Raw genomic sequence first — 23,258 nt, 5'->3', positions numbered from 1 at the left:
GAAAAGATGCTCAACATCACTCATCATCAGAGAAATGCAAATCAAAACCATAGTGAAATATCACCTGTCAGAATAGCCAAAATCAAAAGTACAAGAAATAACAAGCGTTGGCAATGTTGTGAAGAGAAAGAAACCCTGGTGTACTGTGGATGGGAAGTAAATTGGTACAGCCAGCCACTGTGAAAAACATTATGGAGATTCCTCAAAAAATTAAATATAGAAATACCATATGATCCAATAATTCCACTACTGGGTATTTACCCAAACAAAACAAAAACACTAATTCAGAAAGATAATATGCACCCCTATGTTTATTGCAGCATTATTTACAATAGCCAAGATATGGAAGTAACCTAAGTTTGCATCAATAGAGAAATGGATAAGAATGATGTGAGGTGTGTGTGTGTATGTATGTGTAAAATGGAATTTTACACAGACTTACAAAAAAGGAGATTGTGTCTTTGAGACAACATGAATGGACCTAGAGGGTATTATGCTAAGTGAAATAAGTCAGACTGAGAAAGACAAATACCATATGATTTCACTTATTGTGGAATCTAAAAAACCTAAGCAAAGAAAAAAGAAAATCAGACCTATAAATACAGAGAACAAGGTGACGGTTGGCAGAGGGGAGGGGTGGAGACTGGGCAAAATGGATGAAGGGGAGTGGCAGATACAGGCTTCCAGTTATTTTTTTAAAGATTTTATTTATTTATGCATGAGAGATACAGAGAAACATAGAGGGAGAAGCAGGCTCCTCACAGGGAGCCTGATGTGGGACTCGATCCCCAGACCCAGGATCACACCTTGAACCAAAGGCAGATGCTCAACTGCTGAGCCACCCAGGCATCCCCAAGCTTCCAGTTATGAAATGAATAAGCCATGGGAATAAAAGATACAGCATAGGGAATATAGTCAGTGATACTGTAATAGCTTTGTGTGGTGACAGATGGTAGCTACACTTGTGAGCAGAGCATAATATATAAACTTCGGGGACCTGGGTGGCTCAGGCAGTTAAGCGTCTGCCTTTGGCTCAGGTCGTGATCTCTGGATCCTGGGATTAAAACCCCACATTTGGCTTCCTGCTCAGGCGGGAGTCTGCTTCTCTCTCTCTCTCTCTCTCTCTCTCTCTCTCTCTCTCTCTCTCTTAAATAAATAAATAAATAAATAAATAAATAAATAAATAAAATCTTTAAAATATATATAAACTTGTTAAATCACTAAGTTGTACACCTGAAACTAATGTAACAATGTGTCCATTATACTCAAATGAAAAGATTTTTGAAAGAAAATGAAAAATTTGGGATCCCTGGGTGGCGCAGCGGATTAGCGCCTGCCTTTGGCCCAGGGCGCGATCCTGGAGACCCGGGATCGAATCCCACGTCAGGGTCCCGGTGCATGGAGCCTGCTTCTCCCTCTGCCTATGTCTCTGCCTCTCTCTCTCTCTCTCTCTCTCTGTGACTATCGTAAATAAATGAAAAAAAAAAAGAAAATGAAAAAATTTTTTAAACATTTTTTTATTGAAGTTTGATTTACCAACATATAGTATGACACCCAGTGCTCATCCCATCAAGTGCCCTCCTCAGTTCGTGTCACCCAGTCAGCCCATCCCCCCGCCCACCACCCCTTGTTCATTTCTCAGAGTTAGGAGTCTCTCATGTTTTGTAACCCTCTCTAATTTTTCCCACTCATTTTCCCTCCTTTCCCCTATAATCCCTTTCACTATTTCTTATATTCCCCATATGAGTAAAACCATATGATTGTCCTTCTCTGATGAGTTACTTCACTCAGCATAATACCCTCCAGTTCCATCCATGAACTATTGGGACTTAAGATAAAAAGCGTTTGTACAGCAAAAAAAAAAAAAAAAACTAAACTAAAAGGCAACCTACAATATGGGAGAAGATATTTGCACATGACCTATCAGATAAAGGGCTAGTATCCAAGACCTATAAAGAACTTATTAAACTCAACAGCAGAGAAACAAACAATCCAATCATGAAATGGGCAAAAGACATGAACAGAAATCTCACAAAGGAAGACATAGACATGGCCAACAAGCACATGAGAAAATGCTCCACATCACTTGCCATCAGGGAAATAATAATCAAAACCACAATGAGATACCACCTCACACCAGTGAGAATGGGGAAAATTAACAAGACAGGAAACAACAAATGTTGGAGAGGATGTGGAGAAAGGGGAACCTTCTTGCATTGGTGGTGGGAATGTGAACTGGTGCAGCCACTCTGGAAAACTGTGGGGAGGTTCCTCAAAGAGTTAAAAATAGACCTGCCCTACGACCCAGCAATTGCACTGCTGGGGATTTACCCCAAAGATACAGATGCATAAAACGCTGGAACACCTGTACCCCAATGTGTATAGCAGCAATGTCCACAATAGCCAAACTGTGGAAGGAGCCTCAATGTCCATTGACAGATCAATGGATAAAGAAGATGTGGTGTATATATATTTTTTGTTGTTGTTGTTGATTTTTGTTGAGATTTTTTGTTTTGTTTTTTGGGGTTTTTTTTAAAGATTGTATTTATTTACTCATGAGAGACACAGAGAGAGAGAGACAGAGACATAGGCAGAGGGAGAAGGAGGCTCCCTGCAGGGAGCCCGATGTGGGACTTGATCCCAGGACCCCAGGATTACAACCTGAGCCAAAGCATTATATATATATATATATATATATATATATATATATATATATATATATATATATATATATATATATAATGGAATATTACTCTGCCATCAGAAAGGATGAATACCCACCATTTGCTTCGACATGGAAAAAAAATGTTTTCGAATAGTATTTAATGAATGAGAAGTTATCCTAATGTTGAATGAAAAAGGCAAGATACAGTATTCTATATATAGTATGAAATAGAGAAAATTGAGATTTGAGATGCTAGGAAGAAAGAAGCCAAAATCATCATCTTAATTGTGGTGATATCTGAATTGTAAGAGTACAAATTATTTCAGTTTTTATCTTTCATTTTCTTTATACTATTTGTTGCTCTCTTCATATTTTCTGAATAATGAACTTGAACCTTTGAAATCAGAATAAAATCATAAATATTATTTAAAATTAAAAGAGGTAGAGTAAAAGGGGAGACTACCATATATTAACACAAATTTAAGGGATCCCTGGGTGGCACAGCGGTTTGCCTCCTGCCTTTGGCCCAGGGTGCGATCCTGGAGACCCGGGATCGAATCCCACGTCGGGCTCCCGGTGCATGGAGCCTGCTTCTCCCTCTGCCTATGTCTCTGCCTGTCTCTCTCTCTTTCTCTCTCTCTCTCTCTCTGTGTGTGTGTGTGTGTGTGACTATCATAAATAAATAAAAATTTAAAAAAAATAAAATAAAAAAATAAAACAAATTTAATACTTGTCATTATGGTAGTGGCATGAGAAATAAACAGAATAGTGTAGAAACAGATCCTTGTATATATGAGACTTTAATATATGATATGAAGGCTTCACCAGACAGTAAAGGAAGAATTAGATCATAATTGGCTCACTTACAAATGGTAACCAGGAGTGCTGCTATGGCAAGCACTATGCTAAGTGCTTTTACATGCATTTTCTCTTTTACTTTTTACACCCTTTTGAGATATAGGTAGTATTTTCCCCATTTTAGAGATGAGGGAGGGAACTAAAGCCCCTAGAACCTAATGCATTTGCCCAGAATCTGTGTGTATAAAGTTTATGGCAGGGTGTCTAGAATGCAAGAGGCATTTAGTAAATGTTGTTCCTATGAATAACTTATAGTTTGTTCCATATATTGTAATATATAATGCTTGTATATAGTATATATAATAATGTAAATACTACAAATAGCAATCAAGCTGTCTTGTTATTGATACTAACGGGAATTAGTAAGCCTGCAGTTTTTCCAGAATAAATCCCCAGTGAAATAATATAATTTAAAAAATAACACATGATGAGCATCAGCAAATATTGGTTGATTTAATAATTATGATTTCCTGCTGTCTCATTTACTTTGGACACTGTCCTCTCTTGTAAATTCATTCAAGGCTGGTTGAATAAGCAGTGTTAGCCAAAAGGTGGAGCTAGCATTTCCTTCTGAATATCTTGCCATAGACTCATTTGTTCAGCAAACGTATTTGAGCATCCATTCTGCCATGCACCATACCAAGGTTAGAGAAAGGTGGAAAATTGCAAATTAACATTAACAAATATAAACCAAACCAACCAAAAATTCCACATCCCTAGGAAACTAAGTGTTCTCTGTGAAGCCTTCTCTGATCCTCCCAGGTGAATTCAGTTACTCTTTCCTAAGAGCATCCAAAACAACCTGTTCAGCTTGTAAAGTCACATCCCTCTCATTGTGCTAGTCTTTCGGTGAGCCTGTCTCCCACACTTGACTTCTTTAGGAGCTCCTAAGGTCAGTCTTTCTTTCATAGTAGTCAGGATGTGACTGGTACAATCCGGCTTTAGAGGATTTTTGTTGAGATTTTTTGTTTTGTTTTTTTGGGTTTTTTTTTAAGATTGTATTTATTTACTCATGAGAGACACAGAGAGAGAGAGGCAGAGACATAGGCAGAGGGAGAAGGAGGCTCCCTGCAGGGAGCCTGATGTGGGACTCGACCCGGGATCACAACCTGAGCCAAAAGCAGATGCTTAACCACTGAGCCATCAGGTGCCCCTTGTTGAGGCTTTTTGGGTTTGGGGTTTTTTTTCCCCGTGACCTGGTTGATGCATTCAGTCAGTCCCTAATAAATACTTACACCTACCCTATGCCATGTACTGTGCTAGATAGTTCTTAATAAATATGAATAAGAAACAACACAATAGACAAGGCCAAACAGAAAAGGTCCTAGAGCTCATGAGAACTCCCATGGCCACTTAAAAGGAGTTATGTTTTCTTTGTACAGAATTAGTCAAGCATTTGAACCTTATTCGTTGCATTGTTCAAATCTTCTGTGATTTTAAATGTATTTTAGGCATATTTTACATGTCATAGCTTAATGGTAGTATGCTAAAGTCTCCCACTATAGTTGCATTCCTGTTCATTTTCTTCTATTTTTGCTTCATGTTTTGCCAACAAAATAAGTTTGAAAGATTAAAAAAAAAAGAATGGGCAAAGGTAAATCAAGGAAGTATAAATCAAAAGAAACAAAAAAAAAATCAAAAGAAACAATATTAAGGGGATCCCTGGGTGGCTCAGTGGTTTAGCATCTGCCGTCAGCCCAGGGCATGATCCTGGAGTCCTGGGATCGAGTCCCGCATTGGGCTCCCTGCATGGAGCCTGCTTCTCTCTCTGCCTGTGTCTCTGCCTCTCTCTCTCTCTCTCTCTCTCTTTGTGTGTCTTTCATGAATAAATAAATAGAGTTTTCTGGGAAAAAAAGAAACAATATTAAATAAATAAAGTAGTCAAGAAAAATTGAGGATAAAGGCAAAAGAAACATTGAGGACAAAGGAGAATATCTTGTACTGATAGATATAAGCTCTGAATTGTGCACTGTATAATATAGCCTCAAAAAGTGTAAAATGGATTATAAAATGTGAATAAATATTCCAAGTGGAGAAGGTGTGAGCAAGGAAGAGGGTGGAAATTTCTTTCTGTGTGGTGCAGGAAGATGCCTCCTGGAAAGCCCCGACATTTAGAACTTAGTTTATAAAGAATAAGGCTTGTCAACATGTCCTGCAATCCCAGAAGCATCCTGGAGCTCAGAGAAATGTCAGTTGGGCTTGAAGAAAGAGTAATGGCAGTAGAGCTACCTGTGCTGTTGTGATTGTTCTGGGTGAGGAGACAGCAGGTTAGTGATTCAAAGCCAGGCTGCTGAGCACAGGCTCTTTCCAGGGTACCATACTGCCTCCTAGTAGTAGTAACTGGATCTGAGTCCCAAATTCCACATGCCACTCAAAAGAGACCAGCCCTTGCTTTATTTTTTTTAAAAGATTTATTTATTTATTCATGATAGACACAGAGAGAGAGAGAGAGAAAGAGAGAGAGACCTAAACACAGGCAGAGGGAGAAGCAGGCTCCATGCTGGGAGCCCGACGCGGGTCCCGGGACTCCAAGGATCACGCCTTGGGCCAAAGGCAGGCGCCAAACCGCTGAGCCACCCAGGGATCCCCCAGCCCTTGCTTTAAATGCCAGCTTTGTGAAGTCTCACACAGCTCCAATAAATCTGAATGATCATTGTCTTGTGGGTCTTCAGGAAGCTATTGACAAAGACATAGATGTATTTTTTCATCTTTCTCTTCTTTCTGCATTCTTGGTGCCTAGGACATTAAAACGTATTCAGTTCATGAAATTCAGGTCAAATACTCATCAATGAGTATTTATTTTAATTAGTGAAGTTCCTATCTTGGGGAATGGCCCCATCTATCCATCTGCCCAAGCCAGAATTCTAGGAATCTTATACCCTTCTTTTTTCTTTTACCCCCTTCTTGCAACATGCATGATCAAATCCTATGGATTTATCTCCTCAATAGCTCTTGTCTTTGTCCCCTCCCTAGCCCTCTCCATCCTCTGAGCCAGTGCCTTTTGTTTATACACAGGCACTTTGGCCACAGGTTGCTACAGTTGCCTCCCAACTGGTATCCAAGCCTATGAGCCAGTCAATATCACTGTCCTGCTGATAAACCTTAAATGTTCTTATATTTTCAGAACAAAGATCCAAATTCCTTAATACTGTTTTTGAAACACTTCATGATCTGGCCTTTCTTTTTTTTCCCCAGTTTTATTGAGAAGAAATTGATACACATCACTGTATAAGTTTAAGGAGTACAGCATGATGGTTTCATTTACATATATTGTGACATGATTACCACAATGGATTTAGTTAACATCCATTATCTCCTATAGATACAAAGAAAAAGAAAAAAAATTCTCCTGGTGATGAGAATTCTTAGAAGCTATTCTTTTAACAACTTTTCTATATATCACACAACAGTGTTAGTTATAGTCATCATGTCCATTATCTCTAGTACTCGTTTATCTTATAACTAAAAGTTTGTACCATCTGCCCACCTTCCTCTAATTCCCCCTTCCTCTAACTCGCCACCCACTTTTAGTAACCACAACTCTGATCTCTTTCTATGAGTTTTTTTTAAGATTCCACGTATAAGTGAAATCATACAATATTTGTCTTTCTCTGTCTGACTTATTTCACTTAGCATAATGCCTTCAGGCTTCCTCCTTATTGTTGCCAATGGTAGGATTTCCTCATTTTTTATGGTTGAATAATATTCTGCTATATTTGCATATATACCACAACTGCTTTATCCACTCATCTGTCAGTGGACACTTAGGTAGTTTCCATGTCTTGGCTGTTGTAAGTAATGTTGCAGTGAACATGGGGTTCCAGGAATCTTTTTGAGTTAGTTTTTATTTCCTCTGGACATATTCCCAGAAGTGGGATTGCTAGATCATATGGTAGTTCTATTCTTAATTTTTTGAGGAACCTCCATACTGGTTTCTATAGCCAGGCCTACTTTCTAATCCTGCCTTCTGTCACTGCAGACATGTTTAGCTCCAGCATTGTAGAACCTGCTATATCATACCGAACTCCACACTTCTGTACTTTCACACATGCTGTTCCCTCAACCTAGAACATAATTTCCCCACCTTTTGTTTCACAAATTTCCCCAGGGCCTTTGAAACCCAGCTTCTGCTATTTCTTCAGGATGCTGCCCTCCCTCACTCTTCTAGCCTAGCCCTCTTCCATGTTCTTATAGCACCCCAGGGCATTCTTTTATCTTGGTACTTAACCACACTCTCCTGTTATTGTTGATGCATGTACCTGTCTCCTCTACCCCCCAGACTGTAAGCAACCAGAGGCAGAGGTTCTTTTACTTTATTCTGTTGGAATTGCTAAAACCTAGCCCAGGGTCTGGCCCATGATAGGTTCTTAGCTTAGTAAGTGTTTGTGAAATGAATAAATGAGACTTTGTGGCTTAATAATAATGCTTTTATTTTCTAGGTACATGGTTCAGTGGCCTGGTGGTCGAATTCTGCATCGCCATGAGCTAGACACTTTCCTTGCCCAGGCAGTATCTACCCAGCTTTATGAACCAGATCAACTTCAAGAACTCAAGGTGATTTGATTTACCCTCACTTAAGTTCTTTCTTTTATGAGCTCAGAGTTTTCCTTTTTGGTCTTTTTTCCCCTGGAGCGGGGAAGAAGAGTAAGTTCTGTAGGTAAATGTTTGATTTACTTTGGCCAAACATGTATGTCTGTTAATAAAACCAAAGAGATGCCTACACCATTGCTCCCATACTGATGGGTGAGAATGGACAAAAAAGATGGATATTATATAGTACAAATAAGTCATGGCCACAAACCGTGATAAGGTTTCTGACTCTTGCAAGATACACTACAGGGGATTTTCCCTAGTGTCCTCTGTTTCTGAGTAAATGTCCACCCTCCCTTTATAATAATATGTATTGGCATTATAGGGAAGTCTAGAAGAACATAAGAAAGAAAGTAAATCACCAAATAACTGAAAGCATTAGAACATACTAGGTTAGAGGGCAGGCTCTGAAGACAGGCTGCCTTGGGTTTAAATCATGGCTTCATTACTTACTAGCTGTGTGATTTAGGGTAGGTTGCTTAACCTCTGTAGCTTCAGTTTCCTTACTTATAGGGTTATGAGGATACTAAGTAAAATAATCCATGCAAAACACTTAGAATGGTGTCTTGCATATTTTAAGTACATAGTATCCAATAATATTAGCTATTAATGCAGGACACCCATCTCCTGACTTCAGTGGCCATGGTCTTTTGAGGCCCTAGGATAAACGTGGAAAAGATCTGGTCCAATAAGACTTACAAAATCTAAAAAAAAAAAAAAAAAAAAAAAGACTTACAAAATCTTAATTGAACTGAGGTTAACTAAGGGAAATACAAAAAACAGTCTAAGGAAAACAGTGTTGGTTCCTTTTTACAGTAAGTATAATATTGCTTGGCACTAATGCAGTTACTGACTCCCGATAACATGCAGGAGGGGACCTGCAAGCACTTCCCATTTTCCCATTAAAGCCATCTAACATGTTGACTTGAGATAACAAATATCAACATTTTGATGTTTTCCTTATCTTTTGTCATGCCTTTTCTACATAGTTGAGGTATGATGTATGTAATTACATAATGTATTTTTAAACTTGACATAGCACATATTTTTGTGTCTTAAAGAGTTTAATAAATGTATTATATATATATATATGAATTATTATAATGTTGGCCATTTGGTTTACAGTTTTTCCCTATTATATGTAATGTTATCATTAAAATCTTTATGCATTGAGCTTTATTCACAGCTCCACTTCCTTAGAATAGATTCCTGAAAGTAGAATTTCTGAGTCAACAAATGTGGACATTTTCAGGGTTACTGACATACTGCTTAAGTGTAATATACGTTCCTCATCAACGTTGAGTGTTCTTTCTGTCCTTAGTTTTTAAACTCTTCTAATTTGACAGGCCAATAAAAGGTATCTCAAAGTGATATCTTCTTAAAGTTTTAAAGCTGATGTCTTTGTTTTTTTTGTAATGAGTATCTTTCAAACTGTCTTAAGGAACGACATAGATAGAAGCTACGTGTGCACTCAAGTGTCTGTAATTAAAAGGCAACCTGTTCATATTTAACTAGAACACTCAGCACAACAGGGATAAGAGTAAATGTAACCAATAACAGTAAGTTTTTAATGGTAGTTTTTCCTCTGTGGTGGTTTCAGATTGAGAAACTGGATGCCCGAGGGATCCAGCTTGCTGCTCTCTTCATGAGTGGGGTCGACACAGCTCTGTTTGCTAATGATGCTTGTGGCCAGCCAGTCCCTTGGGAGCACTGCTGCCCCTGGATTTACTTCGATGGCAAGCTGTTCCAGAGCAAGTTAATTAAAGCAGGCCGAGAGCGAGTATCCCTGGTTGAGCTCTGTGATGGCCAGGTACCAGCAAGTTGGGCAGCACCTAAGGGCCATCTCTGATCTGCTGCAGGGATGAATGGGCAGAGGGTGGAAAGGAGCAGAAACATTGGAGAGGGAGGTAGGAGAAGTGGGAGGATGTGTCTGCCATTAACCTAACTTGCTCAGGGATCAGCCCAAAGGCCCAGAGTCTGATACAGACATGTTTTAAAATCATATTTTGGAAAGTGCTTCTTATGAACTTCAAATTTTCTTATATTTTAAGTGCACCTGCTTTTATTTATTTTTTTTAATTCAATTTCTTATTTTTATTTTTTACATATTTTTAATTGGAGTTCAATTTGCCAACATATAGCATAACACCCAGTGCTCATCCCATCAAGTGCCCCCCTCAGTGCCCATCACCCAGTCACCCGCACCCCCACCCCACATCCCTTTCCACCACCCCTTGTTCGTTTCCCAGAGCTAGGAGTCTCTCATGGTCTGTCTCCCTTTCTGATATTTCCCACTCATTTTTTCTCCTTTCCCCTTTATTCCCGTTCACTATTTTTATATTCCCCAAATGAATGAGACCATATAATGTTTGTCCTTCTCCAATTGACTTATTTCACTCAGCCTAATACCCTCCAGTTCCATCTACGTCGAAGCAAATGGTGAATATTTGTCATTTCTGATGGCTGAGTAATATTCCATTGTATACATAAACCACATCTTCTTTATCCATTCATCTTTCGATGGACACCAAGGCTCCTTCCACAGTTTGGCTACTGTGGACATTGCTGCTGTAAACATCGGGGTGCAGGTGTCCCGGCGTTTCACTGCATCTCTATCTTTGGGGTAAATCCCCAGCAGTGTAATAGGGCAGATCTATTTTTAACTCTTTGAGGAACCTCCCCACAGTTTTCGAGAGTGGCTGCACCAGTTCACATTCCCACCAACAGTGCAAGAGAGTTTCCCTTTCTCCACATCGTCTCCAACATTTGTTATGTCCTGCCTTCTTAATTTTTCCCATTCTCACTGATGTGAGGTGGTGTCTCGTTGTGGTTTTGATTTGTATTTCCCTGATGGCAAGTGATGTGGAGCATTTTCTCATGTGCTTGTTGGCCATGTCTATGTCTTCCTTTGTGAGATTTCTGTTCATGTCTTTTGCCCATTTCATGATTGGATTGTTTCTTTGCTGTTGAGTTTAATAAGTTCTTTTTAGATCTCGGATACTAGCCCTTTATCTGATAGGTCATTTGCAAATATCTTCTCCCATATTGTAGGTTGTCTTTTAGTTTCGTTGACTGTTTCTTTTGCTGTACAAAAGCTTCTTATCTTGATGAAGTCCCAATAGTTATTTTTGCTTTTGTTTCTCTTGCCTTCATGGATGTATCTTGCAAGAAGTTACTCTGGCCAAGTTCAAAAAGGGTGTTGCCTGTGTTCTCTAGGATTTTGATGGAATCTTGTCTCACATTTAGATCTTTCAACCATTTTGAGTTTATCTTTGTGTATGGTGTAAGAGAATGGTCCAGTTTCATTCTTCTGCATGTGGATGTCCAATTTTCCCAACACCATTTATTGAAGAGACTGTCCTTTTTCCAGTGGATAGTCTTTCCTCCTTTGTCGAATATTAGTTGACCATAAAGTTGAGGGTCCACTTCTGGATTCTCTATTCTGTTCCATTGATCTATGTGTCTGTTTATGTGTCAGTACCAACTGTCTTGATGACCACAGCTTTGTAGTACAACCTGAAATCTGGCATTGTGATGCCCCCAGATATGGTTTTCTTTTTTAATATTTCCCGGGCTATTTGGGGTCTTTTCTGTTTCCACACAAATCTTAAGATGTTTTGTTCCAACTCTCTGAAGAAAGTCCATGGGATTTTGATAGGGATTGCATTAAATTTGTAAATTGCCCTGGGTAGCATTTATATTTTCACAATATTATTTTTTTTTTAATTTTTATTTATTTATGATAGTCACAGAGAGAGAGAGAAAGAGAGAGGCAGAGACACAGGCAGAGGGAGAAGCAGGCTCCATGCACTGGGAGCCCGATGTGGGATTCGATCCTGGGTCTCCAGGATCGCGCCCTAGGCCAAAGGCAGGCGCCAAACCGCTGCGCCACCCAGGGATCCCTATTTTCACAATATTAATTCGGCCTATCCATGAGCATGGAAATTTTTCCATCTCTTTATGTCTTCCTCCATTTCTTTCAGAAGTGTTCTGTAGTTTTGGGGGTATAGATCCTTTACCTCTTTGGTTAGGTTTATTCCTAGGTATCTTATGCTTTTGGGTGTAATTGTAAATGGGAATGACTCCTTAATTTCTCTCTCTTCAGTCTCATTGTTAGTGTATAGAAATGCCACTGACTTCTGGGCATTGACTTTGTATCCTGGACACTGCCAAATTGCTGTATGAGTTCTAGCAATCTTGGGGTGGAGGCTTTTGGGTTTTCTATATGTACAGTATCCTGCCATCTGCGAAGAGGGAGAGTTTGACTTCTTCTTTGCCAACTTGAATGCCTTTTGTTTCTTTTTGTTGCCTGATTGCTGAGACTAGGACTTCTAGTCCTATGTTGAATAGAAGTGGTGAAAGTAGACATCCGTGTCGTGTTCCTGATCTTAGGAGAATGGCACCCAGTGTTTCCCCATTGAGAATGATATTGGCTGTGGGTTTTTCATTGATGGCTTTTAAGATGCTGAGGAATGTTCCCTCTATCCCTACACTCTTCAGAGTTTTGATCAGGCCTGGATGCTGTCTTTTGTCAAATGCTTTCTCTGCATCTATTGAGAGGATCCTATGGTTCTTGTTTTTTCTCTTGTGGATATGATCTATCACGTTGATTGCTTTGCGAGTGTTGAGCAAGCCTTGCATCCCGGGGATAAATCCCACTTGTGGTCATGGTGAACAATCTTCTTAATGTACTGTTGGATCCTATTGGCTAGTATCTTGTTGAGAATTTTTGCATCCGTGTTCATCAGGGATATTGGTCTATAATTCTCCTTTTTGGTGGGGTCTTTGGTTTTGGAATGAAGGTGATGCTGGCCTCATAGAACAAGTTTGGAAGTATTCCAACTCTTTCTATCATTCTGAACAGGTTTAGTAGAATAGGTATGGTTTCTTCTTTAAACGTTTGATAGAATTTGCCTGGGAAGCCATCTGGTCCTGGACTTTTGTGTCTTGGGAGGTTTTTGATGACCGCTTCAATTTCCTCCCTGGTTATTGGCCTGTTCAGGTTTTCTATTTCTTCCTGGTCCAGTTTTGGTAGTTTGTGGTTTTCCAGAAATGTGTCCGTTTCTTCTAGATTGCCTAATTTATTGGCATATAGCTCCTCATAATATGTTTTTAAAATCATTTGTATTTCCTTGGTGTTGGTGGTGATCTCTCCTTTCTCATTCATGATTTTATTAATTTGAGTCTTTTCCGTCTTCTTTTTAATAAGGATGGGTAATGGTTTATCTATCTTATTAATTCCTTCAAAGAACCAACTCCTGGTTTTATAAATCTGTTCCACAGTTCTTCTGGTCTCTATTTCATTGAGTTCTGCTCAAATCTTTATTAACTCTTCTTCTGCTGGATGTAGGATCTATTTGCTGTTTTTTCTCTAGCACCTTTAGGTGCAAGGTTAGCTTTTGTATTTGAGTTCTTTCCAATTTTGGATGGATGCTTGTATTGTGATGTATTTCCCCCTCAGGACTGCTTTTGCTGTATCCCAAAGATTTTGAAGGGTTGTATCTTCATTCTCATTAGTTTCCATGAATCTTTTTAATTCTTCCTTAATTCTTTAATTTCCTGGTTTGCCCTTTCATCTTTTAGCAGGATGGTCCTTAACCTCCCTGTGCTTGAAATCCTTCCAAACTTCTTGTTGTGATTTAGTTCTAATTTCAAGGCATTATGGTCCGAGAATATGCAGGGGACCATCCCAATCTTTTGGTATTGGTTCAGACCTGATTTGTGACCCAGTATGTGGTCTCTTCTGGAGAAAGTTCCATGTGCACTTGAGAAGAATGAGTATTTAGTTGCATTTGGATGTAATGTCCTGTAAATACCTTTGAAATCCATCTGGTTCAGTGTATCATTTAAAGTTCTTGTTTCTTTGGAGATGTTGTGCTTAGAAGACCTGTTGATTGTACAAAGTGCTACATTCAAGTCACCAAGTATATGTGTATTATTATCTAAGTATGTGTTTACTTTGGCTATTAATTGATTGATATACTTGACAGCTCCCACATTCGGCGCATAAATATTGATGATTGTTAAGTCCTCTTGTTGGATTGATCCTTTAAGTATGATATAGTGTCCCTCTTCATCTCTTACTACAGTCTTCGGGATAAACTTTAGTTTATCTGATATAACGATGGCTACCCCTGCTTTCTTTTTTTTTTTTATTATTATTTATGATAGTCACAGAGAGAGAGAGAGGCGCAGAGACACAGGCAGAGGGAGAAGCAGGCTCCATGCACCGGGAGCCCGACGTGGGATTCGATCCCGGGTCTCCAGGATCACGCCCTGGGCCAAAGGCAGGCGCCAAACCGCTGCGCCACCCAGGGATCCCCTACCCCTGCTTTCTTTTGAGGACCATTTGAATGGTAAATGGTTCTCCAACCTTTTATTTTCAGGCTGTAGGTGTCCTTATGTCTAAAATGAGTCTCTTGTAGACAGCAAATAGATGGGTCTTGCTTTTTTATCCAGTCTGAAACCCTGTGCCTTTTGATGGGCTCATTAAGCCCACTCACGTTCAGAGTTACTATTGAAAGATATGAATTTAGTGTCATCATGATACCTATTCAGTCCCTGTTTTTGTGGATTGTTCCCTTGGACTTCCTCTTTCTTTTAGAGAGTCCCCCTTAATATTTCTTGGATAACTGGTTTGGTGGTCACATATTCTTTCAGTTTCTGCCTATCTTGGAAGCTCTTTATCTCTTCTATTCTGAATGAGAGCCTGCTGGATAAAGTATTCTTGGCTGCATGTTCTTCTCATTTAGGACCCTGAATATATCCCGCCAGCCCTTTCTGGCCTGCCAGGTCTCTGGAGAGGTCTGTGTTATCCTAATGCTTCTCCCCATAAAAGGTAGGGATGTCTTGTCTCTTGCTGCTTTAAGGATCTTCTCTTTATCTTTGGAATTTGCAAGCTTCGCTATTAAATGTCGATGTGTTGAGTGGTTTTTATTGATTTTAGGGGGGGATCTCTCTATCTCCTGGATCTGAATGCCTGTTTCCCTTCCCAGATTAGGAAAGTTTTCAGCTATGATTTGTTCAAATACATATTCTGGACCTCTGTCCCTTTCGGCGCCCTCGGGAACCCCAATTAAATGTAGATTTTTCTCCTTCTGAGGCTGTCATTTATTTCCCTTAACCTATCTTCAGGATCTTTTAATTGTTTTCCTCTTTTTTCCTCAGTTTCCCTCTTTGCCATCAACTTGTCTTCTATGTCACTCACTCATTCTTCCACCTTGTTAACCCTTGTCATTAGGACCTCTGGTTTGGATTGCATCTCATTTAATTGATTTTTAATTTCTGCCTGATTAGATATAAATTCTGGAGTCATGAAGTCTTTTGAGTCCTTTATGCTTTTTTCTAGAGCCACCAGTAGCTTTATAATTGTGCTTCTGAATTGGCTTTCTGACATTGAATTGTAATCTAAATTTTGTAACTCTTTGGGAGAGAGGACTGTTTCTGATTCTTTCTTTTGAGGTGAGTTCTTTCTTTTAGTCATTTTGCTCAGTGCAGAGTGGCCAAAAACAAGTTGTACTTGATAGAAGCCTGAACTCTTCTCACTGTCGCATTCTAGCTGTTCTCTCTTTAAATCTCAGGCCGAATTCGTAGGTTTTCAGGATGATTTGAAAGTTAGCTAGGTAATTTGGTGGGGACAGGTGACTTGGGGACCCTACTCTTCCGCCATCTTGCCCCTCCTCCAAATTTTCATACTGTTTTCTTACTCTGAGTATTTCTTTCCCATGGAATACTCAGATATACTATATGCATTAGCTCCATTTCTTAAAATTTCATTTCCCTTATTTGCTAAAAACTGTAAGCCACTCTTCTAAGTGATGATATCTTTGGAAAAGAAACTATGTTTGGAACTAGGAGAGGGTAGTAAAGTAGATGACAGAGTAGAAGCAGGAAATTTTTTACAGTGAAACCTTAGGAAAGATGAGGAAAGGAACCCTTACTTATTCCTCTATCCATTTGGGGGAAATGAGCTGAGGGACTAGAACAGGGGTTGGCAAACTACTTCAAAATTTGAAACTTGGAATTTTTATGCCAGTAAGGTTTCATTGGAACACAGCCACATTCATTCATTAATATATTGTCCATGGCTGCTTTACCACCACAATAGCAGAGTTATATAATTGTGACAGTATGGCCTACAAATCCTATCTGGCCCTTTTCAGAACAGGTTTGCTGACCTCTGAACTAGAGGCATGGACTTATCCTGGACAGAGATCATGGTCTCTGATCCTGGGTATGAAGAAGAAGGTTAAAAAGCTTTGCATATGTCAGGTTTTATTCTTTTCTCTTTCACCTCATTCTGTTATCTCCCCCTTTAAAAAATAATCTAGCGGGGATCCGTGGGTGGTTCAGTGGTTTAGTGCCTGCCTTTGGCCCAGGGCATGATCCTGGAGTTCCAGGATCAAGTGCCATGTCAGGCTCCTGCATGGAGCCTTCTTCTCCCTCTGCCTGTGTCTCTGCCTCTCTCTCACTCTGTGTCTCTCATGAATAAATAAATAAAATCTTTAAAAAATTAAAATCAAAATTAATCTAGCCTATTTCTGGTTGTGTGATAGACCATCAGTAAATACTTACAGTCACATTTGTCTTCCTTGACCTAGTCAGCATGCCTCATAAGCCCTTGGACAGAGCTGATATGATAGTTTGGTGTCATGCAAATAGTGCCAGGCAAGTTTTCCTGGGTATAGCTCCTTGAGCCATTTAACTCCAGGCTTCAGTTCTCTTAATGGGAAGAGATTTGTGAAACTGTACCTAGAGTGCCCATTACTGTGCCTGAAATATAAAAGTTTAAAAAAAATGGCAGCTGTTGGGGCACCTGGGTGGTACGATCGGTTAAGTGTCCAACTCTTGGTTTTGGCTCGAGACATGATCTCAGGGTCATGAGATCGAGCCCCATGTCATGCTCTTTGCTCAGCTTGGACTCTGCTTGGGTTTCTCTCTCTATCTTCCTCTGCCCCTCTGCCCCCCAACCCCATCTCTCTCTAAAAATAAATAAATATATCTTTATACTGTTATTAATTCCATTACTGTTATACAGTTACTGTTATTAATTCCATTCTTCATTTGAAGGCTGACCTGGCAACCAAAGTGGAAAAGATGAGACAGAGTATCCTTGAAGGAGTCAACATGAACCATCCACCACCTTCTGCTCTACTTCAATCACCTACTTTTGTGCCTCCCATGGTGCCCTCTCTCTACCCTGTTTCACTTTATTCCCGAGCCATGGGCTCAGTGCCACCACCCCCTCAAGGAAGGAGTCGGGGATTTCCAGGTCAGTATCTAAGAATGAGGTATTTGTCACCTTCAATCTGTTTCATAATACTCATCCAGTAATTCTCCTGTGTTAGGTTGCAGTAGTTTGACGAGGAGCTTATTGACAGGGAGGGGTGTAGCCTAGGAAAGAAAGTCCACTGACTTCCCAGACCATGCACCATAGAGGTGGTTGGTCCCTAAGGATTTGACTGTCACCAACCAAGCTCAAAGTAACCAATATAGTAGCCAGGAGCTGCTTTATTACTTCTGAGAAATATATCTCAAGTGAACAGGATCATCATAGTTGCTGGTTAGCTCACTCAATCCATAGGCAGTTGTACATAGGAGCTTGTACATAGGAGTTGTACATAGGAGCTTACAGAAAGACCAAATGGGAAATAAGAGTATATGACCAATGTCCACAGACAACCATACCCTGAGGTACCCATTTTCACTCTGGGAGTAGATCTGACACATTTCCAGAAGCTTGGAGTGAAATAAGTCACAGTCCATGGCTGCCAGTGGATTGCAATTTAGTGAAAAAAACAAATACATACACATACACACACACACATATGTATATATATATATATTTATACATACATATATATATATAAATTTATGGTGTGTGTGTTTGACACCTGAGCTATGGCTTAATGGTGAATAGACAGTCATGCTTAGGTAGCTGAGATACTGATCCTAATAATTCAGACAACCTTGGTGAAGCAGGATATCTTTAATAGAGATATTTTGACATGAAATACCCAGACTCTGATCATGTGGGAGTGTTACTATGGTTGAAGATGTTTGTTGTCTCTTGCTCATCATTTTAAAAGTAATAAATCTGGAAGATGAAGTTTGTCTTAAATTTAGGGTCAAATTTCAGTATGCATATTTAGTTCAAGATTCTACTTAGGTGAGCAGTGTGAATGTCTGCTCTGTTCAGTCAGGTAATGATCAAGTCTTAGAAACCAGGCAGCCAGCCATTCATTCATTCTATTCCTTGACGCTGACTTTAGAGACCTTGCTCTCATTCTTTGCCTGTTGACTTTATTGTGTCTCAGAAGACAGCCTTAATTAAGGCTAAGTTCTTGGGAGGTCCTTGCCATTGTCCCAGCTCCTAGTGATGCCTGGTCTCCAGTTACTGGTGGTCCATGAGGAGCCTCTTGCCACCTGAAAGGCCACAATAAGATCCCTAAATGCAAGTCTTTCTAACCTTCTTCGGACTAGCTAGTACCCTAGTTTCTTAGACTCCCACTGCTATATGAATGAAGGGCTCTTTACTGGCCATCTGCTAAGTGAGTAAAGAGTTTTTAACATTCGGATATTTTCCATAAACTAAAATTAAAGGTTTACTACAACCATGTATTCTATGAAGGCTTCCTTTTGTGCCAAATGATGAAGCTCTACTGTGCTTGTGAGCTCATACATATAGAGTTGGAATTTCCTGTTTTAAGGAGATATGCTATCTTGTCTTAAATTGGTTCTGGTTTTCAACTGTTGCTGTTCTTGCTTATTAATTACAAATTACTTTCAGTTTAGTTTGGTGGTTTGGCTGAGCTTCCATTGTGTAGTGGTACATATATTTGAATCAAAAGTGGTTTGGGCCCACTTTATATTAACTAACCAGAATTTATTTTTTAAAAGATTTTATTTATTTATTCATGAGAGGCACAGAGACAGAGAGAGTGGCAGAGGGAGAAGCAGGCTCCACGCAGGGAGCCCCACATGGGACTCAATCTTGGGTCTCCAGGATCACACCCTGGACTGAAGGCGGCACTAAACCGCTCAGCCACCCGGGCTGCCCAATAACCAGAATTTAAATAAAAACATAAAAGAAAATGAAAAGTGGCTTTGGCCCAAATGAACCAACAAACAAAAAGCAGAATCTGTAAACACAGAACAATCTGATGATTGCCAGAGGGGAGGGGTGGAAGGTAAAGGGAAGGGTAAAATGGGTGAAGGGGAGTGGGAGATACAGGCTTCCAGTTATGGAATGAATAAGTCACAGGGATAAAAGGTATAGCATAAGGAATAGTCAGTGGTATTATATTAGCATTGTATGGGGACAGATGGTAGCTACGCTTGTGGTGAGCACAGCATAAATCTATAGTTGTCGAATCACTATGTTGTACACCTGAAACCAAAGTAACGTGTCAACTAAACTTTAATCAAAAGAAAAAAGAAAGGAAAATAAAAGTGGTTATAGTTTATAATTTTCTAATAAACTTGATTTTAGGACATTCATTCTGAAAACAAATATTGAACACCTACTATATGCCAGGTTCTGTAGCTGAAAAATGAATCATCCACACCCAACTTGCTAAAGTGGATGTGTTACAGATCTTCAACCCCCTGTCCCTAAATTTGCTTCCACTGTGAACCTTTGTTGTTGCCATCAAGTCTTTATCATAGAGAAATGGAAATAAGCAGAGTAGGGGGGGTGGCTATGGGATCTTTTGTTCCACCTCTTATTCTACCTTGCCCTTAGCATTCATTACTGCCCTTCTTCCTATCTTTCCAGGTCTCCATCCGATCCCACCCCAAGGAGGAAAACTGGAGATTGCTGGGATGGTTGTGGGCCAGTGGGCTGGCAGCAGGTCCTCCAGGGGCCGAGGCTCTTTTGGCATGCAAGTGGTTTCTGTCGGTGGGCCGGGAAAAGGGTATGTATTCCAGTAGGTTGGTATGAGCTAGTGGCAATCAAGGTGCCGTTGGGGAAATGCCCAACTATTGAATTCTTCTGTTAAGGTAAGAGGCATTAACTAACTTTGCATTTTTAAAGCCAGTTTTCAGTTTAAATGTTCAGCAAACATACACTAAGTTCCCTGCCTCAGGGAAAAAGTTTTCCCCCTAGAGGAGGACATGGGATCCAGAACAATTTAGTATAATATAGAAATCAGAGAAAGGGTTACAGTGGTAACACAGACGAGGGGCATCTATCTAACCTAAGAGGGTCAAACTTCCTAGAGAAGGTGAGTAGTTAACTAAGTGAAAATGTGGGTATGGGCTGTCTCTGTTCCTCAGGATCACTTTTTCCCTCACTTCTACAGGCATGGAAAAGAACAGACTGGTAGAGGATCCAAAGGACACAAAAAAGGAAATAAACAAGTAAGCACTATTTTGATACCTCCTGTTTGACACCTCCTGTCTTTTCAGCTAACTTGCGAAAGATCAGATCAGGCATGAAAAACTGTTTTCCTAGCTTCTCCCAGCATTTGATTTCATTCTCTTGCTCTCTAGCTGTTTAGTGAGGGTTAGCCTACCCAGGCTGTTTCCACAGTGCTGCAGTGTCATCCTTTTCCCTGAGTGAGACCACAGGATAGAAACCAGGTACTGTGTCCTGAACACCTATACCTAGCATAGTGTGTGCTAAGTGCAGCCATAAAGGGGCCAAAGTGAAGTTAACAGTGGGATTGCCAGCTGTTCAGGCTTTCTGAGGGACTACCCAAGAGGCTTAGAAAATTGAACTTTGGCCTTTGCTGAATACAAGAAGGAAGGAGGTGTTGCCATTTTGTGTATTCTTAATGGCTCAAAATGGTCATAAATTTTCCTCTATTGTACACCTTGAATTCTGTCACAGTCTCCATCAATCTTTGTTAGACATGCCCCTCTCCCCAGATATGAAGACCCTAATCTTGTAGTGAACCAGAATCTTGTACTAGACTCAGACTGCTGGGCTCCTCATAGTATAGCAGCAACCTTTTCTTTCTTCTTTCTTTCTTTCTTTCTTTCTTTCTTTCTTTCTTTCTTTCTTTCTTTCTTTCTTCTTTCTTTCTTTCTTTCTCTCTCTTTCTTTCTTTCTTTCTTTCTTTCTTTCTTTCTTTTTTCTTCCTTTCTTTTCTTTCTATCTTTCTTTATTCATTTATTTATTTAGTGCACATGAGCAGGGGAGGGGGAAGGGCAGAGGCAGAGGGAGAGAGAGAATCTTAAGCAGGCTCCATGCCCAGTGTGGAGCCCATTTCAGAACTCAATCTCAATAGACCCTGAGATCCTAATCTGAGCAGAAATCAAGAGTAGGATGCTTAACCAACTGAGCCACCCAGGCACCCCAGTAGGTACTGCTTCTTGAGTGCCCCCTTTCTAACAAACCCTCTACTAGACATTTTACATGCAGTTTTTAATCTTCACAAGGGTCATTTTTCTTTTTTTTTTAATTTATGATAGTCACAGAGAGAGAGAGAGAGAGAGGCAGAGACATAGGCAGAGGAAGAAGCAGGCTCCATGCACCGGGAACCTGATGTGGGATTCGATCCCGGGTCTCCAGGATCACGCCCTGGGCCAAAGGCAGGCGCCAAACCACTGCTCCACCCAGGGATCCCCCACAAGGGTCATTTTATGAGACCACACTGCAAAGCAACTTTCACATAGGTTCTCAGTTCCAAATTAGTTCTGTATACAGCCAGCCTTCATTGTATCCATGTTAATCCCCATTGTCTAATGTTTTCTCAAAAACATATCTGCTTTAATGTTATTTTGAGCTAAAAGTGGAAATAGAATGGTAAATCCTCCACATAAGCTAGAGAGCAAGGACTTAGGGATTTTTTCCAAAGCTTCTCAACTTTTTCCAGAAGCTGTTCAGTAAGATACAAAGGATTATACCTCAAAGGAAAACTTGCCACAATGTAATACAGCCTCAATTAATCCATCATGACTTAGGGCTGATCATTAGGTATACGGTCTGAAAAACCTGATTTTTTTTTTTTGGTAGAATAAGAATAGATCCTATCTCTCAGAGGTTGATTCATGTTAACTAAGATCACAGAAATAGCTATGTGGATGTGGCTGAAAGAGTAGCACTGGGGAGAAGAGAGGGAGTGAAAAGACACTGAAAGATCTGTGAAAGATCTAGTGAAAGATACAAATTTATGCTACTTTATCGCAATCAAGTACTTTCCGCAGTAATTATTGTTATATATTGTGCACTTACTCTTTTCTGGTCACTCTTATAAATCCATGTGAGGTATTTATTATTCTCCATTTTAAATAGGAGGAAACTGAGGCCCAAAATTATCCATCAAGTCATCATCTGTATTGCCATTCCAGTCTGAGCTGACTGATTCCAAAAGTCCTGTGCTGTCCTGATTCCACTGAAGTATAACAACTCTAATTGGTAGACAAGATTCAGACTTAGGTCTGGCTGACCCTAGTGCATATGCTCTTAACCATTTCTATCAGAGCTTGCTTTTCTTAAGTGTAAGCTGCAAGAGAAACTGTGGTATCAGAAGTTTGCTTGGGGACATGGAATCAAAACAATAATATTAGCTAGCATTTATTGAGTTTTTATAGTGTGCCATGCACAACATGTTCTAAGTGTCTCATTGAATCCTTATAGGAATTTAAAACATAGCTACTATTACTATATTTTACAGATGAAGAAACTAAGGGAAAAGAAGGGATGGTAGATGATCTTAAGTTTCTCTTTGCTGAGATTACTGGGGATACTGTTATCTACTCCAAAGGTAGCCTGGCCAAGGAAACTCTCATGTTGACTTTGTGTTTAACTAAGGCATCATTCCTGGACAGAGCTGCTGCTGATTGCCTTAATGTTTCTCCTTTTTCGTCCTTTCTTCAGAGCATGAGATCATTGTTCCACCTTATTAAATCTGTTTACCCTATAGTCCTATGTTCTTTTTTTTAAGTTTATTTATTTTTTCGTATTAATATTTGCACCCAACATGGGGCTCAGACTCACAACCCCAAAATCAAGAGTCACACGCTCTTCTGACTGAGCCAGCCAGCTGCCCCCATAGTCCTGTCTTCTTGAGATTATTTCTAGGCCACTGGAGTATTGTATATTTTCTTAAGTCACTTACTGGTAATGTTTTATTTCTTTGCAGACTCCCTCAGGTGGCTCATTCCATCCATTGTGTGGATTTTTACTAGTTTCATCTTA

At 39.8% G+C, this 23,258-nt stretch overlaps 1 protein-coding gene across 3 annotated transcripts in view; it reads left to right on the top strand.

Annotated features, from left to right (window-relative positions):
• The window catches only part of FAM120C (family with sequence similarity 120C), a 162,796-nt gene that overhangs the window by 136,771 nt on the left and 2,767 nt on the right, over positions 1-23,258 (top strand). For 2 of the 3 annotated variants that reach the window (XM_035712179.2, XM_025468537.3), the window contains exons 11-15: positions 7,963-8,077; positions 9,714-9,923; positions 17,183-17,384; positions 19,890-20,028; positions 20,416-20,473. In XM_035712179.2, coding sequence (XP_035568072.1) covers positions 7,963-8,077; positions 9,714-9,923; positions 17,183-17,384; positions 19,890-20,028; positions 20,416-20,473 — 724 coding nt within the window. The remainder of the gene's footprint in view (positions 1-7,962; positions 8,078-9,713; positions 9,924-17,182; positions 17,385-19,889; positions 20,029-20,415; positions 20,474-23,258) is intronic. The other variant, XM_025468538.3, reaches the window with a different exon arrangement.

This window comes from Canis lupus, chromosome X (genome assembly GCF_003254725.2).
Source record: "Canis lupus dingo isolate Sandy chromosome X, ASM325472v2, whole genome shotgun sequence".
Lineage (NCBI taxonomy): Eukaryota > Metazoa > Chordata > Mammalia > Carnivora > Canidae > Canis > Canis lupus.
The sequence above is the reverse complement of the archived record's forward strand: the minus strand, read 5'-3'. Positions and strand labels throughout refer to the sequence as shown.